Genomic DNA, 27,203 nt, shown 5'->3' on the forward strand with positions numbered 1-27,203 from the left:
GCATCCTGGGCTAGGGAACACCCGCGAAGGGACAAGGCAGGACTCTCAGGGTGACAGAAATGCCCCACATGGTGCGGGTGTTGGCAGGCCGTCATCAACACTCAGCAGACTGCCCCCTTAGAAGGGAGAGACCTGGTGTGTGTGTAGTATACTTAAAGAAAGCATCGGAGGAGACTCTGGCCTCTGCTGGCTCGCATAACCCGTACTGGCTGCTCCGGCGCTGTCTCCGGTCTCAGTGACCCACAGGAGTGACCCAGCAGAGGTGTGCAGGGCTCGGAGTTCCTCAGCATCTTCGGCTGGCCGTGACCCCGAAGCCTCGGGGGCCTCTTGGTCCTGCATTGGTCCCATTGGCCACCCCCCACCCCAGCATCTGCTCAGCACTGTCCACAGGTCAGCGCTTCTGCAGCCTCTGTGTCATTCAAGTGCCCCTGGAACCACTGTGCTGGGTCCCAGCCGCCTCTGCCTCCCAGGGCAAAGAGTGGGGGGAGCATGCCCCTGGCTCCCTCCACAAATGCCCCTCCTCCCAGCCCCCAAGCTCTCTCTCCCTGCCATTGTCGCTTGCATGGTTTCAAACGTTTCTCCATGAAAACCTTTGTCAAATCCCTCAGGCCAGGTACCATGTGGCCAGCTAGAAATAGGAAGCAGGAAAGTGAAAAGTATGAGAGGAACAAATGCAGATGAATATTTCAGAAGTTACCATGCCACGAATGTCCAAGTGTGCTCATGGAATGCCCCCACCGCCAAATGGAGCGGCGGCCAGAGGCAGGGGCTCCGGGACCTCGGAGCCACGGCTGCTGCCACCTGCCTCTGCCAGCACCAGCTGTGTGACCCCGGAGATGTGCGGTCACCTCCCTCTGCCTCTGCTTCCTTCTCTGTAAAAGGGTAGTAATGGTCCCCGCTGGGGGTCTGTGGTGAGGGGCCTGGGAGAGCTCAGTGGGTGGTACCCCCTGCTGTGGTTGTGGGGACACTGGGGGAGCAGGGGCAAGGTTGGCTGTGGGGGGCTGAAGAGCTCTGTGTCTCTGATGGAGTTAGGTGCTGACCGGAGGCCACTGGAAAAGAAATATTCTATTTATTTTCAAAGTTTACTGGTGGGAGAGGGAGAGAGTGAGAGAGCCCCATCCACTGGTTCACTCCCCAGATGCCTGCAATTTGGGGCCAGAGCAGGGAGCAGGAAACTCAATCCGGGTCACCCTGTGGGTGGCAGGCACCCAGCCACTTGAGCGCTCCCCACGGCCTCCATCTGCATTAGCAGGAAGCTGGAGTCAGGAGCAGGAGCTGGGATGCAAACCCAGGCCCTCCAGATGTGGGATGTGGGCATCTTAACTGCTGGGCCGAGTGCCTGCTTCAATACTGCGTATCCAGGGGCTGCCATGGAAACTGCCCCTGCGATGCCAGCATCCCATGTTGAAGCCATGGTGCGAGTGCTGGCTGTTCTGCGTCCAATCTAGCTCCTTGCTGATGCACCTGGAGAAGCTGTGGATGACAACTCAAGCACTTGGGTCCCTGTCACACAGTGGGGGAGACCAGGATGGAGTTCCTGGCTCCTGGCTTTTAGCCTGACCCAAACCTGGCTGTGGTGGGCATTCGGGGAGTGATCCAGGGGATCAAGGTCTCTGTCATCTCCATCACGCGGTCTTGCAAGTTAAAAAAGTTTATAAAAAAACTACCTTCGAGTGGATGAGCAGCTTGGGGAATTGATTTCTGGCCGGGGGAGGAGGGCAGCAGGAGAGGGCTTAGTGCAGGGCGGGGCTGGTATGGCAGATCTTGTCTTGGCTGCGTGCAGAGCAAACACAGCACCAAAAGGGGGAGCGGGGGATGGCGCTTGCTTCTCACCTCCTCCCCCTCCTCATCCCCTCCTGGCTTCTCTTCTTTTTTGCCCCATCTCATAGTCTTGTCTTCCCTCCCTCTCTCCTTTTCCTCTTCTCCCTCCTTTTCTCCTCCTCTCCTCCCTCCCCTCCTCCCTCTTTCCCTCCCTCCCTTTGCCTGTCCCTTTCTCTCTCTCTCCCTTCTCGTCCTGCCAAGAGCGCCTGCTCTCCGAGTCGGGTCCTGAGTAACCCACTTGTGTATGTGCGGTTTACCTACCTGTAGAAAACTCATACCCTCCCACCTCCGCGGGCTGTAGGCACAAGGTATTTAATTCGACTCCACAAATATTGACTGTGCTCTGGTTACCGAGTGTCCTTTGTGCGGGAAGTTCCAGAGAGAAGCAAATGGACAGAGGCAGTCTTCGGAGGAGCCAGCCGGGGGCCCCTGGCTGATGCTGGCTGGAATGATGTTGACCCCCCCACCCTTCCCTACCAAAGGATGCTAAAGAGCTCTCTGTCTACCTGCACCCTGGGCCCTCAGCCCTCCCCGGCACAGTGCAGAAACGGGGCATTGCTGCCAGCTTTGCCCGATCTTAACAAGACCGTGCATTGTAGGCATAGGCTGCAGCAATGAAGTGACCTCAGCCCGTGTGGGTAGGAGAGTGTAAGTGTTTGCGGGGTCGCCGTGGGGTCTTGACAGCGCACACACAAGCCTAAACTGGGCTGGTGCATCTATTTCCTCGCCTCCTATAAAGTTTACAAGGCCATCAGCATCACTAGGGCTTTTCCTTCCACACGGTTTTCAGAGCCACGCCAAGCTCTCAAATAGGCAGACCCCGTTTCATCTGCATGTTGCTGCACTGGGAGAGCAAATCGATCCAGGAGCCTGGCACCATCTGCAGAAGCCCTTGGGGCAAGAGGGGATGTGGAGAAATGAGGGCAGTAGGATTTGAAGAGTGATGGGGGGAGCAGCTGTGTCTCACGCTCGTGACACGATGGCCTCTCCTGGCCCGGGTGGGATGCGGGGCAGCCTGGTGACAGGTTCTGGCTGATGAAGATGAACGGCAGCCGCACGTGCCCTGTGGGCTGGATGACTTCCCGCACGCGTGGGCGAGACCTGCCGCCCCCTCCTTTCCTCTGCTGTTGCAAGCAGCTTTGTTCTACGTGGGGCTGCTTCATCTCACCACTGAAAAATGCCCCGACCAGGCAGTCTCTCTTTTTTTATTTTAAACTTAGCTCATGTTTGTCTGTCTTTCTCTCTCCCTCTTCCTCTCTCTCTCAGATTTATTTATTTATTTATTTGAAAGTCAGAGCTACACACAGAGAGGAGGAGAGGCAGAGAGAGAGAGAGAGGTCTTCCCTTCACTGGTTCACTCCTCAGTTGGCCACAATGGCCAGAGCAGGGCTGATCCAAAGCCAGGAGCCAGGAGCAGCTTCCGGGTCTCCCACACGGGTGCAGGGGCCCAAGCACTTGGGCCATCTTCTATTGCCTTCTCAGGCCACAGCAGAGAGCTGGATCGGAAGTGGAGCAGCCGGCTCTCAAACTGGCGCCCATATGGGACGCTGGCACCACAGGTAGCGGCCACGGTGCAGGCTCCAACCCCGCAGTGTCTTTGCTGAGCACCAGCGGACGCAGTGGAGTCCAGGCAGACGTAAGCGTGGTGGTGTTCAGCCCCTGAGCTCAGGGCTTCTCGCATCTGCAGCACAACTTTACTTGGAAAACAAAAAGGCAAGAAATCTGAGTTTGAGATCATCTTCTCTTCACCTCTCTGCAGCATTCACAATAGAAAATCTCCTGTCTTCTCAGCGGAGACGGCTCTCGATGTGGTATGAGTAAAAGGTATAGCAGTTTTGTTGGCCCAGGTATACAATGAAACTGACCACGCTACAGGTGGTCGCTCTGGTTGCAATGTAAGGATGGGGACAAGAACTAGAACCTGGTCCCTCACTCCCACAGCGCAGAGAGCAGCAGAATTACAGACTACATGCGCCCTCTGACCATTGCCATGGACGTTCACGGGGATCTACCTTCACCTACTAGTCTAAGCAGGCATCACCTTTCCATCTCTAATTGCTACCTCCCATGTGCCAGTCACTAGAGAGAGAGAGAGATGAGGAAAGCTGTCCTCCAGAAGGAGCTTAGCCCAGCACTTGGAGTGGCCCAAGGAGGATTTGACCCTGGTACTCACAACACAGCAAAGAGCAACTTCAGGTGAGAAATCAGGGAAGACTTCTCGGAAGAGGTGGTAGCTCACCTGATGGAGCCTCGCCCCTCACTGTATCTGTGGGCCAGTTCCTGATGGTGAAGATGTGGGAACGGAGCTGGCTTTGGCTCACCATCCTCCCTTACCATGTAGGCCCACTCAGGCCTCCAGAGCCTCCCAGGAATTGACTCCAGACCTCTCGGTGGGCCCAGTGACTTCCCAAATTGCCTTGGGCTTGTCTAGGCTTTTGTGTACATAGAATTGGGGTCTTCTGCCTGGGGGATGGCTCTTTCTGTGGAACCAGGATTTAAGCACGGGTCCTGCCATTCTAGGAAAACGCTCCCTGCCAGTGCTCGGCTGGCCAAGTTTCCTACAAGGAATCGCTGGCTTCGTGGAGGTGGTGGTAGGTGTGAGCTCCCATCTCCAGTCTTGGGAGGTGGCGGGGGGAGGGGGCACCCCTGGACTAAGACTTTCCTGGGGTTTGTGGAGCTCGGCTGCCTTCAGCCAGCAACTGCTTCACCAGCGAGCACACATTCGTACATCACAAACGGCTGCATTAATACTGGGCTGGAATGGGTTGCCTTCTGTAACCCAAGGCAAGGCTGCTGACCTCGTAGCTTTCCCTACCCTGTACCTGCTGCAGGAAAACTCGGGTGGGGGGGAGGGAAGCAAGGTGGTGGAGGGGTGCTCGCTGCCTGTATCTGTGAGCTTTGTCAAATTCAGGGGAGGATAAGCCCTGTTACACTGCGCGTCAATAAGCATTTATCAGATGGCTATTTTGTGAGCGGCACGGAGAGACGTTATTTTGTTGTTAATTAACAGTACTGTCACGACGACTTGATAACAAGGCACAGAAGTTAGCCAGTGTTTACAGTAACATTTTTTCCTGGGATGCAGGATGCCTGCGTCCACTTTATTGATCGCTAAGCAACCTAAACGCCCGGACCTGGACGCCCTCAGCGACTTTACACAGCACAGGAAGGCGACGGCGACGCTGAGGCTAGCTGGGTTTTTCCAGCCGTTTGTTGCCTTTGGATGGCGGTGGCTTCCCAGGAACGCGTTCTCACACCCATCAGGCTGAGGCTCTGGGGCACGCTGGATAATCTGGAGAGAGCTCTACCTTTTGGGGGCGCAGGGCTTTTAAAATCCACCAAGCCCTTTGGCTTTGCGCGGTGGGGGGTGAAGGTGGGTGTCTGTGGCTCCCTGTGCCCTGAGCGTGCATACACGTGGGACAGCTCAGCAGCAGGCAGACCCCCGGGGAGGCCACGCCGCTTCTCTAACCTTCACCTCGGACAGCCCCCTGGAACCCCTTCCCCAAACCGCGCTTGGGGCCGGCTGTGGTTGGAAAGAAAATCGAAACTGCCCAGTCCTATGCGCTGGCTCCCTGGGGCTTCGCTGCAACTTCTCGGCTCAGGGGTATTCCACCCTCGTGCGCCCCCCAAAGTGCCCTAGCCCGCTCCCCCCGCCAGCCCACTTCCCGCCACGTTCCTCCGCAAACTAAACCGGGCTGGGTGGCAGCACCACGGTGATTTTATTCGTATTTTTTTCCCCCTCCAGTTTTGTCATGGAAACGCTGACAGTCCCTGCAGACGGCCACGCAGCCCGGCTGGCCCGGGTACTGAGGGCTTTTGGGACCCTGCGGGAGCATCGCTGCGCGCTCCGCACTCCCCGGGAAACAGCTGGACGCGACCATATCCCGGGCAGGGGCGGGGGGAGCGCGGCGCTCCGCCCCGGCGCTCGGCTCGCTGCCTCCGCCCCGCTCTCCGCAGGCGCCCTCCCCGTGCCGGGGGCTGCGAGTTGCGTTTGGTAAAATCCAGCCCCGGAATATATAGCTCCTTGGAGCGCAATGAAGTAGCCCTCGGGGAGCAGGGAGCCGGGCCCGTCCGAAAGCCACAGCGGCCGGCGCGGCAGCGGCAGCGGCAGCGGCAGCGGCGGCACCACCACCACCACCACCATCACCGCTCGAACCCCGGCCGCCTGGCCCGCGACGAGCAGGGGAGCCGAGGAGGAGGAGGAGCAGAGGCGCGCTGCCGGCGAGTGCACACGCATCTCGGCACTTCCCGACCAACTCCGGGCGTCTTCCACACCCCTGCCCCGGGCTGGGGGCTCCGAGAGAGCCTCCGGGAAGCCTAACCAGCCCGGCCGAGTCTCCCCGCTGAGCCGTGCCCAGCCCTACCCTGCGCCTCTCGGGCTTGGTCCGTGCGGCGGCGGCGGCAGCGGCGGGGTCTCTGCTCCTGCGCCCCGGGCGCGCCTCCGGGACACCCCGGTGCCCGCAGCCAGGACAAAGCCATGAAGCCGGCGCTGCTGGAAGTGATGAGGATGAACCGAATTTGCCGGATGGTGCTGGCCACTTGCTTGGGATCCTTTATCCTGGTCATCTTCTATTTCCAAAGTATGTTGCACCCAGGTAGGGGGCGCATTAGCGTGGTTTTGTTGGATATTTCCCTCCCTCTCCCTCCCTCGCTCGCTCGCTCGCTCCGCCTGGTTTCTGCCTCTTCCAACCTTACCTCTTCCCTCTCGGCCTCTTTGGAGCTTCTCGTCCCCGGTTCTGCCCGGGCCTCCGGGGTCTGCATGGGGAGGAGGAGGGAAGGTGCGCGCCCTCCTCTGCCAGCTCCAGGTTGGAGGATGGGGCCGGGAGGGACAGCACTTGTTTTCTTTTTCTTTCTTTTTTTTTTTTTTTTTCCATTTTTTTTTCTTTGTGTCCCTGTCTGCGTGGTATCAGGGAGAAAGGTAGAGGTCGGGGAAGCTGGAGGGGAGATGGAGGGCTTGGTTCAGAGAAGAGGAAACCTCCTCCCCACGCCTGCCGTGGTCTGAGGATGAAAGGGGAGTCTGGAGCCGGCATCTCTTTACTGGGGTGCGCGCCACCTTCTCCCTGATGGGGGGTCAGGGGTGAACAGTGCCCACCCACCGGGTGGTTGGGAATCCCCAGGCAGGCTGGGGAGCCCGGGGCGAGGCTCCCACGTGTCTGAGCAGGTGTGGGGAGGGAGGCGCTGCCCCTCTGCTGGCCGTTTGCAGAACACCCCGGGGTCCAGCCCTGCAGTGACCTTGGGGCTGGGACCCTGGGGCCGGATCTATACCCATCCCAGTTCATCCCTGGGACCCTGGGCTGGGGACACAGAACTCCCGGGTCCCGCCTTGGGCACGGCAGTGTGGAGGAAACTTTGACCAGACCCTGGGCAGACCATTAGGTTGCAGGTTGCACCCTCCCACCGCCCAACACGTACACTCCTGCATTCTCCATACCCAGGATCCCTGGGCCGTGGGAATCAACCCCTTCCCCCAGCCCTGCGTGGCTTAGGCAAAGGTCTCCAGCTGACATCCAGCCTGGGAGAGATGAGGCTCGCGGCGTCCCCCCGAGGGGCGCACTGGAAAGTTTGGGACCCGGGGAGAGAGGGGCGCCCTCGAGCGCTGCGGCCGGGGGTTCGCAAGCCCAACAGGTAGAGGCTTCCCCTCCGGGTGGCGGGTGGCGGGTGGCGGGTGGCGCAGCTCTCCTCGGCAAGCCTGGGCCCGCCCCCTCCGCGTTTCTTGCTCTTCTGCAGCCCCCCGCTGGGCCACGTTGAGCTCCCAAATCCATTTTTTACGCCTCCGAGTTGCCTTTCTCAGCATAGTCACGGCGAAAATTTGCTTTTCTAATGGCAAAGAGGAGGGCGGTGGAAATGTTTCCTTCCAGGAAAACGGGGTTGGTGGTGTTCGCCTTGCGTTCCGCCCTCTCCTGTCGCTAACGCCTAACGCTTTCGCACTCAGCCAGCGGCCGGGTGCAGGGCCAAGGCCCAGTCTCGGAGGGATTCCTTGACAGTGGCCACACATGGCCCCTGTGCCCCGTGGGGCCCCCCGAGCAGTCGTTCAGGCCCCGGGCACTGCCAAGGATAGGGTCTGCCAGCACTACGTGTAACCTCAGGACATCCCAGCCAGCCCTGTACAAAAGATGGCTTTTGTTTGCAGCTGGGTGTTTATTTTTAGTTTAATGTCAGCGAACTCCAGCGGGTGTCTGTCTCCTCACCCAAACCTGTGGTTGTGAAAACTTCTTCCAAGGGAATTTAAAAATGGAGCTGGCTGACGTTCTGGGCAGCCAGGCGGTGGCTGCAGCGGGCAGGGCCAGACAGACGGGCCATCTGGGAGAGCCAGGCCCCGGGGCCAACCCAGACCAGGCCAGACTCGCCCCCAGAGGCCTAGGGGACTAGGTGCTGTGCACATATGTGGGAGTTCCAACAGTTTGCTAAGAAAGGGCTGCGTGCTGGGGTCTGGACGCTGGAGATGTGTGTAGGCCCATTAGAGCTTCCCTGGGGCTCTGCAGAAATGCCCGGAACACAGGAATGCGCCTCTGTGCCACTGAGCATTTCCTTGGGTCCTGTGCACTGGTTAGGAAGTAGCTTTCAAACGGCAGCAACTAGGAAGCAACTTTGAACCTGTAATTGGCACTTTGCTGAAATTCCCAGCTCTCATGAAGTGCTTGAAAGCAGCTGTGGCTCTTTCCCGGCCGGGGACAGAACCTCCTCCACTGTGTGCTGAACGGGGTCCTGCGCCCTTGGTCTTGCCCTGCCCCAGCTTCCCTGCTAGTCCCGCATCCCCCTCAGAATCCGCGCCTGCTTATTTTTCACCTCTCTGGGAAGATGCTCTTTCGATACTTAATTTCCGATCTATAGAAATACTGCTTTCGAATCATTTTCTTGACTGCAAAACTGTAGATAGATGGAACACTCCTCTGTATTTCAAATTTTATATAATTCCACAACTTTTATGTCAGCAATTTATAATTAGATAGGGTATAAAGTATGTTCTGGCACCCATATTAGATATTTTATTGTTATTGTCCATTTCATTGAAGTATACTGTTGACGATGGCTGATACTTCTTTTTCTTCCTACTTGGGATTTTAAAAGTTATACCGTCTTTGCTGCTCAGAAGCCTTTTGGGGTAAGGACAGCTGATCCTTTAGTCTGGCTCTGTAGTTTCAGTCTCTCCAGGTCACCCTGGGAGAGGCAGAAGGGACCACAGCATGGCACAGATTGTGTTACTAAAAATTCGGAGCCCTCTGGCGGGAGTTCCAGATACCTATAAATGAACTAGAAAAAGTAGTATTGCAAAATAAATGGGTTCCTGGCTTCACAGGCGGCTGGAGGGAGTGAGCAAGGGAGGAAGAAACTGAAAGGAGACAGCTGGCAGGGGGCTGGCTGGCTCTCCCGTAATCTGGGGGCCCTTGTCTTTGTCGGCGTTTGTAATTCAAGAGCTTGAGTAATTTGTCACTTGAGTAATTGGTCGTCAGTTGCAGGAGGGCTCAGAGAAGTGGACCTTCTCAGTAAGACCGTTTCTGTTTGAAGTCTGACCTTAGAACAGGCTCCATACTCATCTCACTTGCACAGTACCTGACACACAGTAGGTCCTCAATAGAATATTTGCTGGGTGAAAAAACATGAGATGATCAGACTCCAGGCAACCCTTTCTGGTCTTCAAGCCTTGCCCGGAATGCCTGGGGGATAGCTCTGGCTCTGTGGGCTCCCTTCCCTGCCCTCCCAGACTTTTAGTTCCCCCGAGACATGGACCCCAGCAGGAGCTTGTCAGGCACCAGATAGGAGCTTTCATCGTGGCCCTGGAGGTGGCAGGCACCCGGGTCACTGCTCGGCGTCCTGAGCACAGGGAGGCTTTGGCTGCTGTACCAGTGAGCTGGAGACGTCCGTCCATCCCCAGGACAGACAGCGCCTTTGGGCGAGAACTTCTGATGAGTGAGAATGGAACTGCACCCTGTGGCCGAGTCCTCCAGTGAATGCAGCCTCTCCACACAGTAGAAGGGCTCACCGCCTGCCCGGGCTGCGCTGGAGCCGCACGGGGCCAGGCAGAGCCCAGAGGCCCGCAGGCTACCTTTGTAGGCTGAGTGTGTGAACGCAGCTCGCCTGCACCTGGCTTCGGGGTCACTCCCTGCCACTGTGGTCTTTGTTTGAAAGCTACCATTTGTAAAAGAGAAGCTGGCAGAGGAGAAAGCCGTTTCTCCTCTCTCTTTTTTAAAGGGATGCGTGCCCTTTCGTGTTTTTTTTTTTTTTTCTTACAATTTTTAAAAACTTATTTGAAAGTGAGACACGGGAAAGATGGAGGTCTCCCATCTGCTGATTCACTCCCCAAATGCCCACAACAGCCAGGCCTGGGCCAGGAGCCAGGAGCTAGGAGCTCAGTCTAGGTCCTCCACGTGGAGCCAGGGACCAAATACTTGGCCTCCCAGGTAGCAAGAAGTTGGAATCCTGGTGGGACTTGGCACTTGGAACTAGGCCCTCCTGTAGAGGATGGGGGCGTCCAAGTAGGACCTTTTTTTTTCTTAAGATTTTATTTATTTATTTGAGAGGTAGAGTTAGAGAGAGAGAGACAGACAGATGGGCAGACAAAGGTCTCCCATCTGCTGGTTCACTCCCCCAATGACAGTAACTGCCAGAGCTGAACTAATCCAAAGCCAAGAGCTAGGAGCTTTCTCTGGGTCTCCCACGTTGGTGCAGGGGTCCAAGTACCTGGGCCATCCTCCGCAGCTTTCCCAGGTGCATTAGCAGAGAGCTGGATCGGAAGTGGAGCAGCCAGGAATCGAGCCAGCACCCGTGTGGGATGCCAGCTGTGGCTTTAACATGCTATGCCGTAGCGCCGCCCCTACACTCTTTCTTTTAAGACTCCTTGAGTCCCCATCTTGCAGTTTCCTCTTATCAGAGTGAACATGAAATGTGTTTTGTATTATAATTTTAATTTAATTATAAACTCACTATGTGCTTCTTTTAGATAGTTTGGGATATATAAAAGAGAAACAGTTATCCATTATTCCATCCTCTAAAGCAAACTGGCACTTTCCCCTTATATATTATAGGATTTATTTTTAAGTTTCATTTAAAATTTTTTATTGTTACTTTTTAATTTATTAATATGTAGAGAACAGATTTCATCACTTTCATAGATAAGATGCCAAGAATGCAGCAGTACTTTTCTTCCCTCCCTCCTCCTCGCTGTCTTCCCTTTGAATTTTCTGATAATGACATTTCCTTGCTAATCACAGGCTCCGGCTTCCCTAGACCAGTGTCCTGCAGGGGTGTAGACAAGCATTATGGACAATAACCAAATCATAAGATGTCAGTGTAGCTTGATGCACGTTGTTTGCTTTTGTACCCTTTATATTACCTACAACCAATCAGAGAAAACATAGGATTCTTGGCTTTTTGGGTCTGGCTTATTTCACTAAACACAATGGTCTGTGTCACATCATGCGTCTTGTACCATGTTCAATAATATAATTTAGGGTGCCTTAAAAAGTTCATGGAAAATAGGATTAAAAGATGTTTATTTTGTTGCACAGTTTTTAGTTTTCTCATATGTATTTTCTAGAACCTTTTGAAGGCCTCTCAAATGCATAGTTTTCAGATTTTTTTTTTGGTACCAAAGTAAAATTTTAAATTTCATTTATCCATGGGCTTTTTGAAGTATTTTAGTCAGATGCATCATTATGGTGACTGCTTATTAAGTTTACCCACAGCCTTTTAAATTGATGGACCTGCGTTTGTCTCCACCCTACCCTATCCTACTGGCTCTGCAGGTTGTCAGTCTGGTGTCATTCTTCTGGCTGTCACACAAATTTAATTGAACAGAAAAGAATCTTTTTGCTTCTATGCGGAGTGAGTTTGCAGTCAGACCAGTTTGTAGGGGCTGTCCTTAGGTAGTCTATCTGCAACTTTCTTTGAGAAGATGATAGGAGCATCTCAAATAGGAGGCCCCTTAGGAGTCCCGAGGACAGCATTCCATAACTAAGGGGGAGGCAGTCTCAGAGGGGCCTCCCCTGGCGATTTCAGCCCTGGTGCCCGACTGGGGGAATGGGGCGCTCTGCTAGGCTGCAGCTGTGAGAGATTCCCCTGGGCTGTTTGCTTTGACCCTTGATGCCGCTGTCAGCTCCAACAGAGGTCTTTATTTCATTGCCCTCTGAAGTAGGATGGGTGGTTGGGGGGTTTCCCTTGGTGAGAGTTGGGGGAGGGGGCCCACCCCCCCCAGCAGAGGCCGCTGCTGTTGGTATTTGGATGAGAACTTATGTTGCTTATGACTGGCTTTATAGTACAGCCATTGAAAAACAGGAAATCAAAGCTGAGGAGCACGGGAGCCACCCTTTCCCCTTGCAAGCCCAGGAAAGGGCAGCCCTCCCCCCATGTCGGGGTTCACTCTCCAAATGCCCACAGCAGCCAGGGTTGGGCCAGGCTGAAGCCAGGAGCCTGGAACTCCATCCGGGTCTCCCACGTGGGTGCAGGAACCTGAGACTGGGGCCATCTCCCACTGCTTTTCCAGGCACATTATTAGCAGGGAGCTGGATGGGAAACAGAGCAGCTGGAATGCAAATGGGTACCCATATGGGATGCTGGCATCACAGGCAGTGGGTCAACCCGCTGCGCCACACCACTGGCCCCTGCCGACTCATTTTTAAGAGTTTTTCATTTCTGCCTTTATGACCATTACTGGGGGAGGCGGTGGTTCCTGCGATGGCATTGATCAGTGCGAGCTGGCGGCTGCACTGTCCTGGAACCTGCAGGTTGATGCCAGCTCACCGGCACAGGTGTTTCCTCTCGCGCTGTCCCTCTGATTCCTCCTGCTCTGTGCCGGGTACTGTCCTAGGTACTGCGGATACAAAACAGCTGTCCCTGCCCTCATGGAACTTACATTCTGGTGGGGTAGACAGATTCCAAAGAATTATTTATTCAATTTGTTTTAAAAGCAGAGAGAGTGATCTCTTCTGCTGGTTTGCTCCCCAAATGCCTGTGACAGTTGGGGCCAGACCAAAGCCAAGAGCTTGGAACTCAATCTGGGTCTCCCATGTGGGTGATGGAGACCCAAGCACTTAAGCCGTCATCTGCTTCCTGGGATGCACATTAGCAGGAAATGGGATCCTAAGCAGAGCCAGAGCTCAAGCCCAGGGGATCCCGATAGAGGATAAGGATGTCCCAAGTGATGTCTTTTTTTTTTTTTTTTAAAGATTTATTCATTTGAAAGTCAGAGTTACACAGAGAGAAGGAGAGGCAGAGGGAGAGAGAGAGACGTCTTCCATCCGCTGGTTCACTCCCTGCTTGGCCACCTGGTTGTGCCGATTTGAAGCCAGGATCCAGGAGCTTCTTCCAAGTCTCCCACACAGGAGCAGGGGCCTAAGGACTTGGTCCATCTTCTACTGCTTTCCCAGGCCATAGCTGAGAACTGGATGGGAAGTGGAGCGGCTGGGACTAGAACCTGCACCCGTATGGGATGCCGGCACTGCAGGTGGCGGCTTTACCCCTTACGCCACAGCAGCAGCCCCCCAAGTGTTGTCTTAACTGCTGCACCAAATGCCTGCCCTCTGGTGGGTAGATGGATTTTAAGCCGATGCAGAAATGAAATACGTATATGGCGTATTGGTTAGTGTTAAGAGAAAAACCAAGCAGGGAGGGTGGTTGAGGAATGGGAGAGACGGGTTGCGATTGAACATGGAGGTAATTGGGGAATGCCATTGATAGATGGTGTTGTAGTGCGGAGACCTGCAGGAAGTGAGCAGCCGGCGGTGATGCATGTTCCAGCAGAAAGCGGGCCATGTTCCAGGCTGGTCCCTGACGGTAACGTGCAAGGCGAGGAGATCCGAGCAGAGGGAGGGAGGGAGGCAGCTGGAGCTGACAGGTGGGAGAGAGATGACTGTGTCTGCAGCCCTGAGCCTGGATAGGAGGGGAGGGAAGCCCTGGAGGGTTTGCAGCAGAGGACCCACCGTTGGGAAGGGCAGGCCAGGGACAAGGGCAGAGGCGATGAGCGGGGCCGGAAGTGAAGGCTTTTTCCTGTGCTTTGGTGTGGGTCTTTGCACAGCCAGTCGTGCGCCTTGGAAAAGGGGTCAACACAGGGATCCCTGGTCCCTCTGCCCTGTTCCCCCATCAAACTAGACCAACCCCATCCCTGTGTTCCACATTCGAAGCCATGATGTACACATCAGAGTCGAGAACAGTTCTAGCTGAGCTGATTTAGGGAAATTCTTAATGTCTTCCAAGGGCAGTTCATGGCATTTGTGGATAAAAACACCCACGGGTGGCATCGCACTGATGGCGGCACCCGGTGAAGATATAGAGATCACGTGGCTCACTACTTTGGCCATGGAAGCCCCGGGTCCTGGTCGGGGTCCCCCACTTACTAACTCCATCAGCTGTTGTATTTCATTGATTCTGGGACGCATGTTTTCCCACGTTGTGGTCCTTATCGTTTGTGTTGTGACGGAAGGCGTCGGTGCAGTGTTGCCCTTCAGCGAGCATCCTTTATCTTCATGATCCCTGAAAATAGCAGCGTGCCTTAGCAGTGCACCCCCCAGAGCCAGGCGGCACACGCACCGCCCCAGTGAGGAGAGAGCAAAGCTCTCCCGCCAGGCACCGGCTCAGAGCCAGGGCTCACGAGGCTCCGTTAGTCTCGATTCCCTGCATCGTAATGTCTCACTGGCATGGGGGCTGCCGTGGTCTTCCCCACTCTGTTCCAGAGCTCAGGGCTTATAGTCAGTATCTATCTGTGAGCAATGGTGAGGTTGGTTAAGTTGCAAATGGGTGGAGTGGGGGTTGAACCCGGAAGTTCCCATAGAAGCAGAAAAACATGCAAGGCAAAGTATCATCAGCGCCGCTGGGCTCTCCTGGCCGGTGCCGCCTCTCTTCTCCAGCTTTGTAGACATGCACCGTGCTTGCTGTTTCCTTGGGGGTCTTCCTCTTTTGATTTGGTGGGGCGTGGAGTCCAGCAGGCTCCTCTTTACAGCTGCTGAGCCTGGCCCGGAGGTGCTTCTGGGAAGCCTCCCCAGGGTAGATATGGGATTCTCAGAGGTGACCCTCCCACTGCATCCCTGCCTCTTGGAACCCAGAGGGCAGAGCTGCCCTGGGTGTGGTCTGGTCCATTTGTCTGCACACCTCTTGCTCACTCCCGGCCTGCCATGACTTGGGGCAGGAAGCAGAGTGGTTCAGGTATCTTCAGCACAAAGGTTTTACGGGAGGAAATTCGGTGCCTAGAAAGCTGATGGAGTTGGACGCTCAGGGCTCTAGCGATGAGTCCGGCTCACGGGAGTAGTACAGGTCATGGTTTATAAGCCACGGTCTGTTGGCATGGCAGCTCTCCAAGCCGGGTTCACCATCATTGCTCCCTCTGAGGCTGTGCCCGGCATAACTGAGTTCCAGAAGCAGCTGATGGCAGAGGCAGAGAGGGGACCCACCTTGTGGTGCTGTTGCAAGAAAAACTCTGTCCTGTCCCCATCGCCATGTTTACCCACAGCAAGCATGGGCCCCGAGGCAGGAAGGCAGTCCCCGCTTTCTGCATTTCGAATGAGTGCTTCCGTTTGCAGGAACCAATTCACACCTAGAACTTTAGCTTCAAAGAAGCCGGGGCAGTGCTGTCCTCAGTAGCTGCAACACAAGACATCACGGAGGATAGAAGGCTTACTCGAAGAGGGGTAGAGTGGATGCTGAGCTGAGCCCCACAGTGCTCGCCATACTCTGTTGGCAGAACACGTGTGAGTGGGGCCAGCGCTGTGGCGTAGTGGGTAAAGCCACTGCCTGTACCTCCGGCATCCCACATGGGCACTGGTTCAAGTCCCAGCTGCTCCACTTCCTATCCAGCTCCCAGCTAATGTGCCTGGGAAAGCAGCAGAAGATGGCTGAAGTCCTTGGGCCCCCGCATCTGCACGTGAGACCCTGTAGAAGCTCCTAACTTTGGACCAGCCCAGCTCCACCCATTGCAGCCATTTGGGGAGTGACACAGCAGATATAAGACCTTTCTCTCTCTGCCTCTGCCTCTCTGTAACTCAGCCTTTCAAATAAGTGAATCAATCTTTAAAAAAAGTGTGAGCAGCCATTCCCCATTTACTTTGTCTAATTTGTACACTTGACTACTGTTATCTAAATGTCTAGTGCCTATACTCACAAGGAATAGAGACTGCAAATCCACATGTTGGTTAATTTCTGGATAATTCTGTCGGTAGACTCTTTGTCAACTCTGACGTCATTGTTCTTTTGACCTTGTAATGTGGCTCACGAACACCTGGTGGAGAGCTGGTACTCTAGAGAAGGAATGCCATTGTCTTGTCTTTTTTTATTGAAATTTTTATTTAAGAAGCAGAAAAAGAAACAGACAGGCACATAGAGATCACTGGTTCACTCCCCAAATACCCACGACAGCCAGGGCTGGGCCAGGTCAAAGCCAGGAGGCAGGAACTCAACCCGGGTCCCCCTGGAGGTGGCAGGGAGTAACGTCTGTGGGGTGTCCCCTGCTGCCTCCCAGTGTGTGCGTCAGCAGGAAGCTGGAATCAGGAGCGGAGCTGGAACTTGAACCCAGGACCGTCGGTGCCAGACTTGGGTCCCAGGAATACCGTTTTCTCGTGTGCTCGCCTCGTGAGAATGAGCTCCGAGCTCTGGTTTCTCGGCTGAGCTCTCTGTAAGGCTCTGTTCCGTTCTGTGAGGACGAAGACCGTTGACAGCAGATAATCTGTGGATCTACGCAAGATCCAGCCGCAATGGGGAACGGTTGAAATCTGCCGAGAGCAGTGGCTGTGGAGGTCGCCGCTGCAGTCTGCTTTGTGGTTGTCCGCATCACAGCTCGGGACACCGAGTGTCATTGGCGGCCGGTGTGTGACTTGTGTCTGTATTCTTTGGAAGGTGGGAGAATTCCTTCCCCGACCCCTCTGAACTACAGAAGCCAGCAGGCTTTAGGCTTGTCCTGGATGTAGTCAGTCATTTGTCAGACCTGCCCTGGTCGGCTCCCAGCTGTGGGACTCTGTTACCTTAGCGACTAGCTGCTTGTCCTGGATTCCTGAGTTTTGTGCTAAGCAGCAAAACCCTGGACTGACATTACCAAGATTGCTCAGGTAGAGACAGATAAAGAAACCCAGTGATGAAGTGTTGAAGTCCTTAGCATTCCCTGGCTTAAGTGATTACTTTAAAAACAAACAAACAAAAAAATCCTTGGTTGTGGGTGGGGGGTGGAGGTTGGGGGAGTGGGGGGCACCCACAAAGGCAGCTCAAGTGCAGTGGGCTCCCCGCTGGGCTTCTGTTCCAAGGTGCTCACCTTGAAGACCTCCAGAAGAGGGGAGACACAAGGGGGCTCTAAGGAAGTTTTGGGACCTCACACCTCCCTTGCCCACCTTAACAGGCGGCGTATCTCACTGTTAATTTCCCGTATCACTCGCTCCAGGGGGAAGAGCACGGAGCTTGGAGTCCGGAGACCAGCTGTCAGGCCTGCCTGGGTCCCTTGGACATCATTCAATGTGTTCTCGTTGAAGGCTCCCTAAGAGCTAGAGCCCCAGTGCTAGGGCGGGGGTGTGGGCGGGGATCCCAGTCCTCATGGGACGTGCAGTCCAGTTTAAATTAGAGTATGTTTGATGGCGACGAGTGCTGTGGATGGAAAATAAGGCAAGGAGGGAGGGCGTGGCGTGGCGGTGGTGGGATTGCCTTTATAGGCAGAGTGGCCGCGAGGGTGTCTCTGAGGGAGGGGGCTTTCAGGATGGGAGGAGATGAAGATACACAGTGGATGAACTGATGAAAACAATGAAGAGATTTACTGGGCATCACTTACTAATGCCTACGTGGGTCAGGCATTTAATAGACATTATTCCTCCCAGGACTCTTGGAAGATCCATGCTATTATTATTACCATTGTATTATTATCACCATTGTAAACTGAGGCACAGAGGGTATCACTGTGTAAGGTCGCAAGGAGAGGAACCGACGGTATTAGAACTTGACCGGGGCTGTCTAACTACAGAGCCATCACTCAGAACGTGAGATAGGGGCTCTAACATGAAGGCTACTCTTCTCGCTGGCCCCCAACACTGATGAGAGTGATGTTTGCCCATCAAGTAGTCATCCCGCCCGAATGCCAATTGTGCGCCTCCTTGAGAAAGACCACAAGACGCCACACTTCTGTGGCCTTTGCCACAACACCTGGCTGCACCCCATGACTTGGGCAAGAGCCCAGCGCATTGTAGGAGCTTAATAATTGATTGAATAAGTGACTGAGGGAAAGTCACAGATTGAGAGATTTGATCCCCTCCCTTCCCCAAGGAGTAATCTTATCTCTCGTAGGTATGGTGTGGTGGGAATTCGGTGGGAAAGTAGATACTGTTGTTAAAATAACTGCACCAGGGTGCCACCTTCTGAGATTTTGATCTCCTCTACAACCATGCTGTCAAATTTCATTCTGTCACATTTCTGTCCATTTCACCTGTGCCTCCTGCCTTGTAAGATCTACTCAAAGGGTCTGACTTGCAGATTCCTTTTTTTTTTTTTTTTTTTAAGATTTATTTATATATCTGAAAGTCAGAGTTACACAGTGAGAAAGAGAGGCAGAGGCAGAGAGAGAGAGAGGTCTTCCATCTGCTGGTTCACTCCCTGGTTGGCTGCAACAGCTGCAGCTGTGCCAATCTGAAGCCAGGAGCTTCTTCTGGGTCTCCCACGCAGGTGCAGGGGCCCAAGGACTTGAGCCATCTTCTGCTTTCCCAGGCCATACTAGAGAGCTGGATTGGAAGTGGAGCAGCCGGGACCCGAACTGGTGCCCGTATGGGATTACTGTGTTGTGCAGGCGACGGCTTTACCTGCTGCGCCACAGTGCTGGCCCTGACTTGCAGATTCCTAAGAAGCTGTCGTCTTTCTCCCTGCTCTGACCCCCTGTCTGCTGTTCTCACTGGCACCCATCCTTATCAAGGCCAAGAGCCTGCCCGTGTAGCATTCGTGCAAGCAGAGTTTCATTTGTTTGCTGAGAGGCCAGCTTTGTGGCTTCAGGCTGCACGCAAAGACCATAGCTTCTCTTCCCCAGTTCTGCACGTCCTGACCCCCTCAGCTCCCCAGTAACTTCAAAAAGTGACCCCTGGAGACTACAACAGCGCGGGGCTCCAGCCGGTGCCGTTTCTGGGGCTGAGCCGCGAGGTGGCCCATGGGAAGTGGTTCCTTCTTATCGGGGGCAGTGGTGTCATGGCGGCTCCTGCGGGAGTGGGTGTTGGGTGCATCCATGCAGCTGGGTGCCCAGGGCAGAGCTGACCTGCTGTGTGCCGAGGAGGACTTGGCGGCTGCTTCTCCCACTCCTTAACTGCAAGTGTTGCTGCGTGGAATGCAGTCCCAGCTGGGGCCATCATTCCTGCTCCTCAGCGCTGGGCCAGGTGAGGAAGCCTGGTGTAGCCCAGATGTGGACCGGGCGCTGTGCTGGAGCTGGGGTGTTAGGTGCCTGTTGGCCTCGGGGTAGTGGAGGTTGGGGCAGTGCCTGTCAGTGCCCCTATTTCTTTACGAGGGAACAGAGTCTCTCGATTCAGGGACGCGGTCCCCTTCCCACCTCACCTAATCATTGATTTCAGTCGTTGTTTTCAGTGGGGGCCCGTTTTGTGCCTTTCCCCCTCTCCTCCCAGGGGACAGGGAGTGCTCCCGGCATCCAGTGGGTAGGGGCCGGGTTTGCCGCTCGATGTCCTGCTTCTTCTACAACAGAAAACCATCTGGTGCAAAATATCTGTAGTTGGGAAAACTGTCCAACTTCAGTGTTTTTCTGGTGCTTACTAAACATGACACCAACAGAAGGGTCACTTGCTGACTACTTGGTGTGTATCTGTGTGTCAGCTGCTGTGCCTGGAGGGTCACGTTCAATCTCTATCACAACTCTGCACGGTGGGCACCTACCAACCCCATTATACAGATGGGGAGACTGAGGCTCCGAGCGCTTAGGGAGCTCGCCTCACTGGGGAATGGGAGCAGGATCCCAGCTCAGGTCTGACTGCACCCTTCACCTCGCCACAATACACTGCCTGCTCGTTCTGGGTTTCAGCTAATTAGGTCAAGAAGTAATTATTTTAGAAGGGCCCTGGGCTCAGCTGGAGGCTCCGTTAGTGGGACACTGAGTGATCGCCCCTTCTCTTCTTACCCAACACCCTATCCCTGGTAAGCTCATCCTCTCCCGAGGCCAGTGCTGTCATCTGTGCTCCGACTGCGCATGTGTCCTGAGGTCAAGTCTAGGTCATACGTTACCTCCTGTGGGAGACCTTTGTCCATCCCCTCTTGGCCAGAATGAGGGGCTGGATGGCTTCCTCTGCATCCTGGGGGACTGTGTATTTGAACGCCTCTATTGTATTATGCTCTCTGGTGTCTGACTTGTTCAGGGCAGGGCCTGTGTTGTGTCTACAGCCATATCCCAGCTTCTAGAACAGTGCCTGGTATACAGCAGTCGCTCGTTAAATGTCTGTGCCGCGGACGGACACAGTGGTGGAAATTGGTGACTCCGAAGAAGATCCCCCTTGCAGGGAACGGGGTGGGGTTTTCAGGGCCGATGTCACCTCCAGTTGGATCGCACAGTGATCTGTCATTTACGAGAGCCAGGGACGACCCCTCTAACCCCGGCGCTGGATGCAGACGTAGTCACGGAGGGAGCAGCTGTGCAAGTTGTGGGCTAGTGGTGCTGAGACCCCGGGGCGGGGGGGACGGGCTGATTCAGTGTGCACTGGGGCGGGGGGGGTGGAACCCAGACCCCACCCAGTAGCTGTCTACTGCCAGCTGCAGAAAAGTAGGAAGCCCCAGGTGCAATAGATACCTAAAGTATCTCCACAGGTAGTCCATAGCAGAACCTATCTCCACAGGGAGGCCGTATTAAAACCTATCCCAATGCTTCCCTTATTTTTTGTGGGGGGAGGTACTCAGTCTTCAGAACCCCGTGTGTATTTGGCACTGACAGGCCCCGTGGATCATTGCAAATACACAGTAGCCTCACGTGCCTGCCGTATTGTTTAGTGGAGGTGGAAGATGCCAGAGGACGTTTTATGCATTGGACAAGCACCCCCCCCCCCCGCCATGTTAGAAGAATGCTGTGTTTCCTGGGGTTGCCCTGCACCCTTTGGGAAGGACATTGAGTGTCCCAGGACTCTGTGTTAAGTAGCAGCTGTCGGCCGCGGCGTCGCACATGTTTTGCGTAGCTCAAGTCGTTCCATGCCGCTAAACTACCTTCAGAGTCTTCTAGCTAATCCGTCTCATTTGGAAGCTCGACTCTCCTGTGGGGGCTTAAACGCTGCAATGTAGGGACAGACGCTTGGCTGCTCCATTCTACAGATGAGGTCTTGGGGATGCAAAGGGACTCGGGGAAGGGCTTGAATTCGGTTTGTGTGCATGCAAAGACTGGCGCAAAGAACATTCCTGCTATTGCGTGCACAGAAACATGTGTGATTGATTATCTTATGGGGTCAGAGGAGATTGGGGTTACAACGAGAGACCAACTGCTAAGTAGGAGAGGAGGGTGCTTGCCTGTGGGGGGAGGTGATGAGTGCTGTGGGTGGGGTGGAAGAACTTTCCAGCGGAGGGCACCTGCCTGAGCAGGAGCCAAGGCCGGCAGGAGACAGGTGGCTGGGAGCACAGGGGCCCAAGGGTGGACAGGTGCCTTGGCAGTGGACCCGGTGGGGCTCTCACTGCTCTCAAGTTTGAATTTTATCCTTGGGACCAGGGAGCCATAGAAGGTTTAAGGCTCCTGTTTGTCACGTGATGCGATCTAAGCTTAGCTTACACTCTCTTTCTCACAATGAACTCGGGGCCATTTTGAAGTCGTTTCTGTTATCATTGTTTAATGGGAGGTAAGAAGATTACTCATGAATGTCTAAAGTGCACAGTAAGAAAGAGCTTAAAAGCCCTCTGCGGCGGATTTGAGACTGCACTGTTGGCGCTGCTCGGGCCAGAGCTAGAGGCCACGGAGGTTGGGTTTCATTCTCCCTTGCTAATGGTGCCCTGGGTTCCCTCTCACAGGGGCCTGAAAGCAGGCAGAACGGGCATCGGGGAAGCGGCCCCGGGGAGCCCCGGGTGTACCTGGGGTTGGGTTGCAGCTCTGGGCATGGAGAAGGGGAAGGCTCGGATCTCGCTGTCCCTTCTGTCCTCTTCCTGTCAGAAGGTCGCTTCTCTCTGTTCCCTCTCCGGGCCGGGTTCATTGTCGGGCTGGCTTTTCAGAGTCATTCCTGGGGGCATGGTGCAGAGCGCAGGGCCAGGGCTCCCTTGATTTTGTCTGGAGCTGATTTCCTCAGAGTGGGGTCTCACCGCCTTGGGTCTCCCAGAGTCGTAGCTTTCTTTCAAAAGGCACAGACTGTCATCACGGATGCGCTGGGTGTTTTGAAGGGAGCATGCAGACAGGCGAGCTGGAGAGGTTTCTGGATTCAGACTTGCGAACTTGTAGGGATTTAGGGATTAGGGATTGGAAGGTCTAATTAAGGTACTGCTTATTATCCGAAGCCTATGGGAAAGTATTGGCACGGAGACTATTTTAGAAATGGAAGAATTAGATCGTGAAATCCTTTAAGAGCCAAGGTTTTCTGTCTGTGAGGCTCCTTGTGTGATTTTACTTCTCGAACATGGGAGTAGCAGGTCTGGGATCAGAAACCGAGCAGGTGACCTGTGCGTGCGTTGCGCAGCTAAGGAGCATTTTGCTGGGAGAGGGTGAGCTGCCGTCCGCGGGACAGTTAAACGCCTGAAAATGTGAGCTGGGACCGTGTGTGTGTGTGTGTGTGTTTGTGTGTACACGCGCGTGTGAATTTTAGGATGATCCATGCTGTCCAGGCCCCTTTCTCCTGGGGCTCACGGAGAAATCTTCAGAGCCTCCTACAGACTTGGCTTCCTGGGCCTGGAAAAGCAAATTGAGACTTTAAAAATAAGCACAGGTCTGATAGTCAGTGCCTTCCCGTGTGGGATGGGGGGGGTGGTGAGGGTTGCTGCGGGATTCCGTCTGTATTCTAGGATGTGGATCGCACAGGGGGGCGGGGGTTCTGCGCTGCAGCCTTTGCTGTCGTCACCGTGACAGACCTGCCCCAGGGGAAGGGGGTGTCCTAGGGTGTTGGTGGGAACGTGGGTTCTAGTCCTGATCCTCTGCCCCCTTCTGGGGTGTCCCCCAGTGGGTTCCTAACAAAGCCTGGGCAGTGTCTACACTGCCTCAAGGCCCAGGGCTCTGGGGCAGATCACGTGGGGTCTCCGGGGAAGTCCTTGGACGGTTCTGGTGGCCCCGGCAGAGTGGCTCCTGCATGTCTGTTTCCTATTCTGGGGTTCTGAGTATAATTTTGATAGAAGAAAGCGTTTCAAGGCTAAAAGCAATAACAATTGTAGAGTTTACTGCTCAGATTATTTCTAAGGTCGCTTCTCATGGCGGATGCATTAGTGGTTCTTAACGTTGATACGCATTTTCCTGAGGGTTGAGTCGTAATTAAAGTGACTAATTGCTGTTAATGCAGTAGGAACAGGCCGCCATCAGTCACATGGACGCTTGTGGGGCACCCGTTTATCTGTCAGTGAAGACACACACCTAAATAAGACTTGGTTCCTGCATGCAAATAACTTGCAATTTAGCAAGTGGTGACAGCCCCATAATTGTTGGCTGCAGTGCTTCATAATAACAGCTATGGGCAGCTAGAAAGAAAGGAGTAATTAGTGTCAGGGCGGGCAGTGAACTTCACAGCGGAAGGAGCTTTGGGCCGGACCTCGGTCGTTCAGTTACCCAGCGAGCACTCACTGACTGCCCTCCGCACAGGCCGGGACCATCCCAAGGGCTGCCGGGAGCAGCTCACATGGCCGACTCCGTCTTAATGGAGCTGGTGTCCTTGGCAGGAAACTGATCAAGCGGCAGAGTTGACAGCACCACTGGCTCCTTCCCCACCGGCCCCTCCATCCTCCACAGTGTCTCAAAATGAAAGAATCTTTTGGGGCCAGCCGTGTGGTGTGATGGGTTAAACCTCTACCTGAAGTGCTGGCAGCCCGTGTGGGTGCTGGTTCAAGACCTGGCTGCTCCACTTCCGGTCCAGCTCTCTGCTATGGCCTGGGAAAGCAGTAGAAGGTGACCCAAGTGCTTGAGCCCCTGCACCCATGTGGGAGACCTGGAAGAGGCTCTGGGCTCCAGAGGCTTCTGCCTGGCCCAGTCCTGGGCATTGAGGTCCTTTGGAGAGTGAACCAGCAGGTGGAAGATCTGTCTCTCTTTCTCTCCAACTCTGCCTTTCAAATACATCAAAAATAAATCTTAAAACAGTATGTCATTCAGATGTATCTCTGATTGTGACATTAATTGAAATGTGTTACAGAGAATCTGGAGAACAGGGACCTGGATGCCAGAACCTGCCATCCAGGAAGTCTCTCAGCTCCTTGCTGAGCTGCCTCCGAGTCTGTTTTCCACGCGGGTAGTGTATGTTTACAAGGAGGACATGGCCGTGCATATGTCATCGGGCGTCTCGCCTTTGCCACGAAGCACTGAATCGCGACCATTTCCTCGTTTGATTTGGTTGTTTTCGGGAACATCAGCACATCTCATCAGACGGATGTGTTTTAGTTCCTTCGCTGTCTCTCGTTGAACGATTTGGAAAACGATGTCTGTACCTTGGTGGTGTTTGTATAGACATCTTCGAGTCTCTGGGTGTTTCTTTCAAGTTCATTCTCAGAAGGAGGATGCACAGGTTGTGAACTTTCCCAGGCTCCCGGTGGGTGTAACCAAATTGTTTTCTAGCAGGCTGTGTCCACTGGTGCTCCCAGCAGTAGCAGGTGTGCACATCGGTCTTCCTGTCACCCAGCCAGCACGAGGAAGCCACCTGTGTCATGGTGTGGGTGCTGGGGTGCAGTTGTTGGTCCTCACCAGATTGCAGACTTCTAGAGGGCACAAATTCATAGTAAGCTACACGTTTGTTGCATGCATGTTTGGTGCGTCTGAATGAGTGAGCCGCGGAGGGAGGACAGCTGGGACTAGAATTGAACTTTCTTCGCTGTCAACAGTCCCTTAGGGCCGGCGCCGTGGCTCAGTAGGCTAATCCTCCGCCTTGCGGCGCCGGCACACCGGGTTCTAGTCCCGGTCGGGGCGCCGGATTCTGTCCCGGTTGCCCCTCTTCCAGGCCAGCCCTCTGCTGTGGCCAGGGAGTGCAGTGGAGGATGGCCCAGGTGCTTGGGCCCTGCACCCCATGGGAGACCAGGAAAAGCACCTGGCTCCTGGCTCCTGCCATCGGATCAGCGCGGTGCGCCGGCCGCAGCGCGCCAGCCGCGGCGGCCATTGGAGGGTGAACCAACAGCAAAGGAAGACCTTTCTCTCTGTCTCTCTCTCTCACTGTCCACTCTGCCTGTCAAAAAAAAAAAAAATAAATAAAAAAAAAAAAAAAAAAAAAAAACAGTCCCTTATCAGCGGACTTCCAGGCAAACGGGAGCTGAGCTGTCCCGCAGCCACCTAGATAGATAAAGGGCAGTGCATGAGCGAGAGCCCTGTCGCTCGTCCTCAGGATTGAAATTCAGTGGGCAAATATGTCTCAGCCGCACCCCTATAGTGCTGTGTCATTTCGTCTTCTCCACAGCCTGGTGAGGTGGGACCATCTTCATCCTTGTTTTTGGGTGGGCTCAGAGGTTTTGCAATTAAGGTAACACAGCCCGTAAGCGGGATCCTCTGAGAGGATGCCAGGAGCTCAAAGTGTGGCGCAGTGTCCCTGAGAAGAACATCTCTCTGTGCCCTAGGAGGGCAGATGTACAGAGGACGCTGTGGTCTGAGCCCCTGCGAATCCCCCACGTTCTCGCTGGCAAACCGAGGCCCCAGCATGCTGGCACTGGGAGGTGGTGAGGTTGTGGGGGTGGAGCTCTCGTGCACGGGAAGGAGACCCGGGTCAGACCCTAGCCCCAAAGACCGCGTGAGGACGCAGAACCAGCAAACGGGGCCCTGCTGGGCAGTAGGTCTCCATCCAGGTCTGCTGGCACCGGGGTCTTGGACTTTGCAGCCTCCGGTGCTCTGAGCTGTCAGCTTCTGTCCTCTGTAAGCCACCCAGTGGGAGGTGTTTTGCGACAGCAGCCCAAAGACAAAGACAAGGAAGGATCCCAGGCAGGAAGGAAACTGGACACGGGCTCTCTAGTTGATAGATGCAGCCTCAGCTCCAGGATGCCTTAGCACGCACAGGTCCTCCAGGAATTCCAGGCCGTGTGTTGTGCCCCTCTGAGAAGGGAGGTGCCTTGCGGGGCCCCAAGGATGGGAGTGGGGTGGGAGACGGGGAAAGGCATACAAGACAAAACCCGTAACTCATAATTCATAGTGCAACTTCCCTTTTGCAAAAGCCAGTGCCATTACTGGTAGTATCTCTCTCACATACACACACACACACACGCACGGAGCAGCTAGGCCTCCCGTGTCACATCTGTGTGGCCTGTGCCTTGGGGCGGGGCAGGGTGGGGGCTGCATGTATTTTAACTTAATGATTCCATTTTCTTGAATTTTTTTAATGCTATGATCAATATTTTTATACATGCATCTTTGCATATTATTTCTTGGAAATAATATGTGAAATAATTTATTCTTGATATTGGAGTGAGACTAGATGGAAACTACCCCAGTGGCAGCACCTAGGGCTGGTGGCTTGGGGGGAGCTTCAGCCCCTCCCAATATCCACCAGCCCATACAGGTCAAATCCAAAAACTCTCTGAGTAAGAGCATGGTGTTTGCTACACAAAAGCAGTGCTCGGCCTTCTCTTCTACCCGGTCGGCTCCCCGGGTCCTAGTGACATCCGAATTCTGGATGTAGATTCTGCAGGCGCGCCCCCTGCTCCCCCTGTGCTCCTGTGTGCCCACCCTGACTTCCTGCAGCGTGGCACTGTGATAAGGCACGGACGAGGGGAAGTGAGAATGGGTCTAAAATAAGCTGGCTCTCAGATTTCCTGTTAAATAGGATGTGGCCAGTTAGCTCCGGTTGTCTGAGTCTGGCTCCGATGCTGCGCCCAACAGTTGAGTATGAGTGGTGCCCCCAGGCATGGGGCTGCTTGTTGGCTGCAGTAGAACCACGTGGAGAAAGAGCCAGGTGGGTCTGGCCCTCTGGGAAATCAAGGAGAGATTACCTGTGCCATTAGAGCTTCGGGAGGTGGCTACAGGCACGTGGTGCCTGGCTGTTTCGGGGCTGTGAGGACAGGTTTGGTTTGTAAGGTGAAGCGAGAGAGGCGGTGAACCTGTTTCTGCATTGGAGAAGGTCACTGGAAGGGAGGTGTTTATCATGGAAGGAGCCCTCCAAACAGTGCCTGGGGGTGGACCCCGACCCTGGCTCAGATCCTGGCTCCCTGCTGATGCAGACCCAGGGGGGCAGTGGTGGTGGCTCAAGTAGTTGGGTTCCTGCCACTCAGGAGGGAGCCCTGGGTCGTGTTCCCAGTTTCCCAGCTCCCAGTCCACGGGCACTGGACACTGCAGGCATTTGGGGAGTGAACCAGCAGATGGGGACTCTTCTGTTTTTCTC

At 54.7% G+C, this 27,203-nt stretch overlaps 1 protein-coding gene across 3 annotated transcripts in view; it reads left to right on the plus strand.

Moving 5' to 3' along the window:
- Positions 1-27,203, plus strand: part of CHST11 (carbohydrate sulfotransferase 11) — a 284,153-nt gene that overhangs the window by 35,910 nt on the left and 221,040 nt on the right. Inside the window, exon 1 of one of the 3 annotated variants that reach the window (XM_008257003.5) lies at positions 5,637-6,401. The exons of 1 other annotated variant lie outside the window; for it this stretch is intronic. In XM_008257003.5, coding sequence (XP_008255225.2) covers positions 6,299-6,401 — 103 coding nt within the window. In that variant the 5' untranslated portion in view covers positions 5,637-6,298. Of the gene's footprint in view, positions 1-5,636; positions 6,417-27,203 lie in introns of those variants that run through there. One more of the 3 variants, XM_070052794.2, reaches the window with a different exon arrangement.

Source organism: Oryctolagus cuniculus, chromosome 11, assembly GCF_051225735.1.
Source record: "Oryctolagus cuniculus isolate XC-2025 breed Fujian yellow rabbit chromosome 11, ASM5122573v1, whole genome shotgun sequence".
Classification (NCBI taxonomy): domain Eukaryota; kingdom Metazoa; phylum Chordata; class Mammalia; order Lagomorpha; family Leporidae; genus Oryctolagus; species Oryctolagus cuniculus.